This window comes from Nannobrachium achirus (assembly GCF_963921795.1).
Source record: "Nannobrachium achirus genome assembly, chromosome: 8".
In the NCBI taxonomy this organism is placed as follows: Eukaryota; Metazoa; Chordata; class Actinopteri; order Myctophiformes; family Myctophidae; genus Nannobrachium; species Nannobrachium achirus.
In genome coordinates this window covers 28,156,216-28,164,918 of record NC_137817.1, presented here as the reverse complement: position 1 = coordinate 28,164,918, position 8,703 = coordinate 28,156,216, and the positions used below count along the sequence as shown (strand labels likewise).

Genomic DNA, 8,703 nt, shown 5'->3' with positions numbered 1-8,703 from the left:
AGTGAAGAGGAACACAATATAAAAGGATATAGTGTGTACCCTAGGAATAGGCTAGGGGGGTAGTGAAAAGATCAGGATAGTGAAAAGCGATCAGCAAGATAGTGAAAAGATTATTCTTGAGTGTGATCTGGGTTCAGTTGTGGGTTACTGGGCATACTATAGATGTCATATTCTATTCTGGTATTTTTAGCTTGAAACTTCCTGACAACTTCAATGAAGCTAAATGTATCACCCTCAGTCTGCTGATATTCCTGTCTTGTCATCTCTCCTGAGAAGTTCAAAGTAGCTGTGGAGATATTTGCTATTCTAGCCTCAAGTTTCGAGTTGCTTTTCTGTCTATTTGGCCCAAAATGTAATTGAAACCAGAACATACTGTAATACAAAAAGACATAGGCCTAGGGGAAACATTTTTGTAAAACACTACGACTGTTTTGTATTGACATCTCATACAACATGTTATTATATTATGTACTCTGATTGTAATTACTGTATAGGCTACAAAGCCATATCAACAAAAACCTAAACAGATGATGTAAAACATCTGTTATTTTCTGATTATACAGCTACAGGCCTAATTCCCCCAAGACATGCCCATGTTTTGAAGATTGATCACATTGAGCCATTGGTTATTCCAAAGACAAATACAAATATGGCAATTTAAACAAAATCTCATTGGCCAACAGCTCAGTCAGTCACCACACAGGTGATATATCATTGGTGGATAAAAATGTGATAGTCACTCAGATTTCATTCGAGCGCCTAGATATGAGGGGTTTGGTCAATGGGCCCTGAGAAGTAAGAATACAGAGGGGACAGATATGTTGCTGCTAGCAGACTTGCTACTTCTGTCTCTGCTGGCTGTCAGAGTGGTTAAGGGTGATTGTCAAACATACGGGACTGGAGAACTGTCTCAGTTTTCCAAGGAAGGAGACGTCAACATTGGAGGCATTTTCTCCTTCCACCAGAACCCAGTCGACGTCAACCCAACTCTTCAGGTGAACCCAGGAAGCATCCAATGTAAAGGGTAAGGAAGAGGCGTTTAAGAAACAAACAAAACTGTAATCATAAAGTCTTACTATCAAGCTTATTGTTCTGCCCCGGTTTTTTCGAATTGTAGTTACTGTAACACTACAGCTACTGTATGCGTAGAGATTGTTTGAGTTGCATTAACCAGTGTATGTTTTCAACCATTCATATTGTATTATACTGTGATTTGCACGCTGTTCTTTCCACAGACTGGATCCAGGTGAGCTTCAGTATGCCTACACCATGATGTTTGCCATAGAAGAGATCAATAACAGCACTGAGCTGCTGCCTGGACTGACACTGGGCTACAGGATCTTTGACTCCTGCCCTAGCATCCCTCTCTCTGTCAGAGCATCTCTAAACTTAATGAATGGCTATGAGGTGGGGGGAGGCAGCTGCACTGAACGCTCCACTGTTCATGCTGTCATAGGGGAAACCACCTCCACCTCTACCATCGGCATTGCACGTACAATGGGGCCCTTCCATATACCGGTGGTGAGTATTGAGGATGTGATAAGGGTGCATTAAAAGGCTGATGTGGGTGTGTCAGCTTGTTTTTCTCTAAGCATTCATGCACTTTCTACTTAATATGAGCATTGACCGGGAAACTCAATAAAATATGAAAGCATCTTGCTGCTTATGGTCTGGGGGGTCTATTCCTCTGATTTTGATAATCCTCCCCTGGTCATTAATAGTTATCACCAGTGGTGATATGTTTGAGAAATGTAGACTGTCTGATATATTTGATATTTATGCTTATGTTTCACAATAAAAAAGTGATATTACTATTTTAGAAAATTCAAAATGAGCAAAGATAGCCGATCTACAACCTTGTGGATAGACTACTTTTGCTATTTGTAAAAATATAGCATTTATCTTTTTGTGGAAAACACTTCTGGATAGGAAAAACATTGCTCTCTTCTCTTTCTGTCTCAGCTCAGTCATTCAGCTACATGTGCATGTCTTAGCAACAGAAGAGATTATCCTTCGTTCTTCAGAACCATCCCAAGTGACCTTTACCAGAGCAGAGCCCTGGCAAAGCTGATGAAACACTTTGGCTGGATGTGGGTCGGAGCAATCAGAACCAACAGTGACTATGGCAATGGTGGCATGGCGACCTTCCTGAAAGCTGCCGCAATTGAAGGGGTGTGCGTCGAGTACTCTGTGGCCATTTACAGGACTGACCCGAGAAAATCGTTCCTGGAAGTTGTTGACATCATTAAAAAGTCCACTTCCAAGGTAATTGTGGCATTTGCCGATGGCACGGACCTTGACATTCTCATCAAGGAGCTGTATGTACAGAACGTGACAGGGCTGCAGTGGGTGGGCAGCGAGGGCTGGATAACCTACCGCTACATTGCCTCTCCAGTAAACTATGCTGTGGTACAAGGAGCAGTTGGCTTCGCTGCCCTCAACGCCCACATCCCTGGACTTCAGGAGTTCCTGGCCAACAGCAGGCCATCCACCAGGCCTGGGGACCAGGGACTGGTGGAGCTGTGGGAGACAGTGTTCAGATGCACCCTGTCTCCGGAGGCTCAAACTGAGGTCTCAGTTGCAGCTTGCACGGGAGATGAGTCTCTGCGGGACACAGGCACTCGCTTAACTGACGTGACAGACGCAAGCCTGATGAATAATGTGTACAAGGCCACATATGCTGTAGCGCATGCACTGCACCTGCTTATTACCTGCCAAGATGGACAGGGGCCTTTTGAGAACAACTCTTGTGCAGAAAGACATAATATTCAACCATGGCAGGTGCAGACATTCATAATTAGCTGGTCTGGTATCAAAACTAAAATGTTAACATGTGAAGGTAGATAATAACACAAAATGTTTAACCTGCAGGTGCTGCATTATCTGACACAGGTGAACTTCACCACCAAGATTGGTGAAAGCGTTTTCTTTGATGAATTGGGCGATCCAGCGGCTCGCTATGCACTGGTGAACTGGCAGATGGATGAAACAGGCTACATACACTTTGAGACGATAGGCTACTATGATGCCTCACAGCCCGAAGGCCAGCAGTTTGAAATGAAGGCAGGTGTGAGTGCCATCTGGGCAGGCATGCAGTCTGAAGTAAGTCACAGTGCACAGGGATCTGTCAGTTCTAATGAACTCTTGGCAGCGTTAATTACTGACTACATTCATCATTTGTGACCCTTAATTGCGTGCTGTTTGCAAATAACTCAGTAATTGTCATTGCTAATTAATCTGTGTAATTCTGTGTCACTGTGGTGCAGGTGCCCAGATCTATTTGCAGTGAGAGCTGTCTGCCTGGAACCCGTCGGGCCTTTGTTAAAGGCAAGCCGATGTGCTGTTTTGATTGCATCGAATGTGCAGAGGGGGAGTTTAGCAACAGTACAAGTGAGACCGCTGGATACATAGCTTTTACTCTTGCTTTCATCACATTCCTTTTGGGCAAAATAACTGTCAGTACCTTACTGGTCTACCTGAAGATGTGCTTGCTGCACAGCTTAAACATGTTTATGCTTTCAGATGCAGTAATATGTGACAAATGCCCTCCTGAGTACAAGTCCAATGAAGCGAGGAATAACTGTGACTTGAAAGCTATTGAGTTCCTAACCTTCAGAGAACTGATGGGCATTCTGTTGGTAATCTTCTCTGTGTTTGGAGCCTTCCTGTCAATCATTGTAGCACTAATATTTTTCCACTACAGACAGACTCCTATTGTCAGGGCAAACAATTCTGAATTGAGTTTTCTGCTGCTGTTCTCCCTGACTCTGTGTTTCCTGTGTTCTCTGACCTTCATTGGCCGTCCCTCAGAGTGGTCCTGTATGCTGCGACACACAGCGTTTGGCATCACCTTTGTTCTCTGCATATCTTGTGTTCTGGGGAAAACTATAGTGGTGTTAATGGCATTCAGGGCAACACTGCCAGGCAGTGATGTCATGAAATGGTTTGGACCTGTACAACAAAGGCTTAGCGTTATGGGTTTCACTCTGATACAAGTCCTGATTTGTATCCTGTGGTTAACAATCTCTCCTCCTTTTCCTTTAAAGAATTTCACACATTTTAAGGAAAAGATCATTCTTGAATGTGCTCTGGGTTCAGCCATAGGTTTCTGGGCTGTGTTGGGGTATATCGCTCTCTTGGCTATCTTGTGTTTTTTTCTGGCCTTTTTAGCTCGAAAGCTGCCTGATAACTTTAATGAGGCTAAATTTATCACCTTCAGCATGTTGATATTCTGTGCTGTGTGGATCACTTTTATCCCAGCTTATGTCAGCTCTCCTGGAAAGTTCACTGTAGCTGTGGAGATATTTGCCATTTTGGCTTCAAGCTATGGAATGCTTTTTTGTATTTTTCTGCCCAAGTGCTACATTATTTTATTGAAACCAGAGAAAAACACAAAGAAATATTTGATGAGTAAAACCAACACAAGAGGACTTTGAACATGATATCAAAACCACAATGAACTTTTCATGTTTATGTTAAAAAGAAAAACAGCTTACTGTAGGTGTGCTATACATTGCAAAATGTAAGTTGTGTGAAACTTTTATTCACATATTTTTGTTATCATTTTAATAAACAAATACCCTTTTGTGCATTATAATCTCATTGTTTTTATTTACGTCTCATTCTCATCTTTACAATTATTAAACTACTGTAAGCATCACAACTTTCTGTGCATTAGGCTATAGTTTTGTGTTGTATACTGCACATATTTACACAATGGAGTTGAAGGTTTGGATAAGATGTAAATGTCCTTTGTGCAAGCACATACAGTACTCTGTAGTCTTGGTGATAATGTAAAACCTGTGCCACTCGTAAACAGGTCATGCCATTGAATTTATCAAATATGTAATGAAAGGGGACAAATATCAAACTTTGACATGAAATATAATAAACTGACTGAGTACACAGTAAAAAGGATACATTAAGTCTTAATGTGTCCATTTGAGAGTACACAAATATGTTGTGCATCTAGTACTCTGAGTCAAATTTAAAAGTGTTTTACAGTAGGCATATTCCCCCATCACCAGATTTATATGTTCATTAAAACAGATCATCAGGGTATTAGTATAAGGTAGTCCAGAGTAGGGCTGGGGCGATACGAAAGTTTCATGTCACGATTATTTTGACCAAAATAATAGTGATTTACGATATTGCGATAATCAAAATATCCCCATTATTCTGGGGCAGAACGTTTGCCAAAAATAGCAGATCTACAAGCTCACAACGTGACGCGTTGTGAGCTTGTAGATCGGCTATTTTTGGAAAAGCGATTTGGTAGAGAGTGAAAAAAAAGAAAGACTGCAACTTGGCAAATAAAAGGAGAATTGATCCCAGTGCATGACGGAAGACAATTTCACGATAAATTAAATCTCCACGATACGATTATTGTGAATGTTTTCTATCACAATAAACAATGATAGCGATGATAAGCGAAATAATAATAATAATGGGTAATAATAAATAATAATAATAATAATAAATATAGCTGCAAGCAGCGATAAAGTGGCCAAAAACACCTCAAATCATGAACAGCCTGCGATGTGCGTGAAATTTTGCATGCACATTCCTACATGGTCAAGGAACAGATGCCACCCTTCTCACATTGGCGTTATAGCGCCACCAGCGGGGCAACTTTTGACACCACATTTTTGGAACAAAATGCCTCAAATTACGCATGCAGCGTCCGTTTGCTGTGAAAATCCCAAGAACACGTGGCACCCTTTTCAAATTGGCCTATTATAGCGCCACCAGGAGGCCAAAAAAACCTACCTGACCTGCCGGAGACCTGTTCTCGGAAGAACACTGTGTAACAGCCCCCCGGATTGGTAGTGGACGAGAATGATGAGACAGTAGAGTTCCAATCAAATGCTGCTTTATTTTGGTGAAGCACCAATAGCACCATGGGTAGCACCATAAGCACCATTCGAAGCACTGTGAAACTATAGACAAAATAAGACAAAATATGGATTAACAACTAGAGTCTATAGTCACACAAAAGTACAATAAAGTCTATAGTCACTAAACAGTTAACCAGAAATAGTTAAACTTGACTTGTCAACAAAGCAAATAATAATTCTTACAACATTGAATAAGGAATTTCACCATGTAAAGTAAACAAACATTTCCCCTTTGAAATGAAATGAAATCAGGATGAAATTCACCTTGACAAAAAACATGATTTAGTTTAGACTATAGGCCTAACTGTTGCATTCATCCTGGCATGGCTTTAAAGTGTTTACTTTTGAGCAGTAAAAACGTTCTTTTTAACCATAAATAAACACACACACTTTGCACTTTATGAAATGTTCATCTTAATTATCTTACTAACCATCTTACTCCAAGGGGTGTTAAACATGAACTTATGACTTATTTATTCTTGACAAAAGTTTGTTTTGGACTGGCTTCAGCCATCTTGCTTTTTTGAAATCTCCCAGAATTCCCCCCCAATGTGACTGAATGCAACAGATAACTATTAGGAAACTCTGCCACCCAGTGGACGTTTTTGTAAACAACACACAGAAAACAGTCTCAAATGTAGGAAGAAATGGGTAGATAAGACCAATAAAAAAAAATAAAGAGGGACAACTATAAGCAGATGTCGATAACCTTTACTTGTTTGGTGGTCATTTACACACTGCTTTTAGTTTTCTTTGATTTCTTTTCCCACTTTTCTTGCTTTTCCTGCTTTTTTTCTTTCCTACTTTTTCCTGGCTTGGCCACTTTATCGCTGCTTGCAGCTATATTATACCATTGTTTTTTGGCTTAAAGCGAGCCCACAATTGTTTCGAAGGAACAATATTTTCTAGTATTTTCCCGATCTTTCTAAAATAGCAGATCTACAAGCGTGGCACTCGGTGCCCCGCTGTGAGCTTGTATATCTGCGATTTTTCAAAAGCTAAAGTATAAAATAATTTCAGGTCTTAATGGGTTAAAAGAGATATGGGCCTTTTGCAATAAGAGCTCCCACCAAACCTCTCCTGAAACTCACAACCAGTGGTGGGAAAAGTAGGCTACTCTCATTTTTATTTCAAAGTATCAATAGCCAACAATAGCACAATACAGAGACAGAAAAAGATGTTCATTGATACACAAATACATTAAAAGCCTCAAATTGCAACTCAAGATTCTTTAATAGGCCTATGTTGAATCTAGAGTGGCAACACCAACTTTTGACAGCCCATGCATCTCAAACATGGCAACCTCTTAATATGCACTGTCCCTTTAAGGGTAGTGCATATAAGAGGTGGCCATTTTGCAAACTGTTTTGGCCAGAATTTGAGTGTTTGTTGTGGACCTGGAAGCATGAGGTGTTTTGAGTTGATCTCCACCGGGTAATCCAGTGGGAGCCTTGAATATACTGACTGGGTATGTTTTGGTATTTTGTTGTATTTTAGTCATGTTGCTATATTTTGTGTAATGTAATGAATCTGTATTGAGGGGTAACCAGATGCAGGCTAGTACGCTATCTATTGTAGGAGGACAACTAACCAACCTAACCTAGCCTACAACCTTTCACTGTTTTTCCAACCTTGCCCATAGTAGGCCTATATTAGAGACTGGCTTTTATCAGATTGTGTTTGTTGTGCTGAGGGCATATTGCATGGCTTGGATTCTGTGGTTACTTAAATTACTTGAATTACTTTATTTGCTGTTGGTTTTGCGTTATATTTTAATTTGATGTGTATGTTTAGTTTAGAGCAGTGGTTCTCAACCTGTGGGCACAGGGGGGGTCCCCAGATGTGCAGCATTGTTTCTCTTTCAACAGTAAACAAACCAACATAACGTTTAAGTGTATGGAGGGTATCTGCATTCTGCACATTTGTAAAGTGACAATTTAAGGACCCCGGTTAAAATATGATTATTCTGGGGGTCACGGCCTGAAAAGGTTGAGAACCCCTGGTTTAGAGAGGACCCAGTAGGCCCTGAAGCCTTCACTCCCACCTTTAGCATCATGATTTCCCACAGATATAATAAACCCTCTTCCCTTCAGTATTTTAACATTCTTTTTCTACATAAACTTGACACCTTTGTTGCATCAGCCTCTGGTTCTGTTCATTCTGAACCCATACCTAATAGACCAGGGGCCGGAAAGCTTTTTGACATGAAGTGCCACGTTTTTTATTTTCTTGATAGTCAGTGTGCCATGTCAACATTTAGTTTAATTATGATAGTCAGTATGCCATGTCAACATTATGTTTAATTATGACACCACATCAAAGTGGCATAATATATCCAATAGGCCTTGCAAAGCTGGTGTCATACTGGGATGCCCCTCCCCCGGCAGCCATTTTGAGAGGGTCGGGGGATATATACTAGCTATAGTAGCAGGGCTCTTCCTCTTTTTTTTTGACAAATAAATAAGACCCCCATGGCCACCTCCACTCCACAGTCCATAGTCAGCACAAAGCTGCTAGGAGCATCACAGTAAAGTGAAACCAAAAGCCACAGCTATAGTAGCAGGGCTTAACATTAACTTTTTGAGGCAGAGTGTCCTCTGGACAAGTGCATTTCCCTTTCACTTGTCCAGGCACAAAAGTCACTTTGTTAATTTGCCATTTCACAGTCTTTGTTTTATTTCTTTGGACAAATAAATAAGACCCCCTTGGCCCCCTCCACTCCCAGTGTTGGGAAAGTTCACTTTCAAAACGAACTAGTTCAAGTTCAAAACTTCTAAAATGAACTAGTTCATTTCCTAGTTCAGAA

At 40.7% G+C, this 8,703-nt stretch overlaps 1 protein-coding gene across 1 annotated transcript in view; it reads left to right on the top strand.

The window, feature by feature from the left end:
- Nucleotides 1-818: 818 nt before the first annotated feature.
- The window catches only part of LOC308290024 (uncharacterized protein), a gene marked incomplete at both ends in the record, with an annotated part of 44,364 nt that continues 36,479 nt past the window's right edge, over nt 819-8,703 (top strand). Inside the window, 5 exons of the mRNA XM_080731801.1 lie at nt 819-1,024; nt 1,236-1,521; nt 1,963-2,781; nt 2,872-3,102; nt 3,267-4,433. Of these exons, the coding sequence (XP_080587927.1) occupies nt 819-1,024; nt 1,236-1,521; nt 1,963-2,781; nt 2,872-3,102; nt 3,267-4,433 (2,709 nt within the window). The remainder of the gene's footprint in view (nt 1,025-1,235; nt 1,522-1,962; nt 2,782-2,871; nt 3,103-3,266; nt 4,434-8,703) is intronic.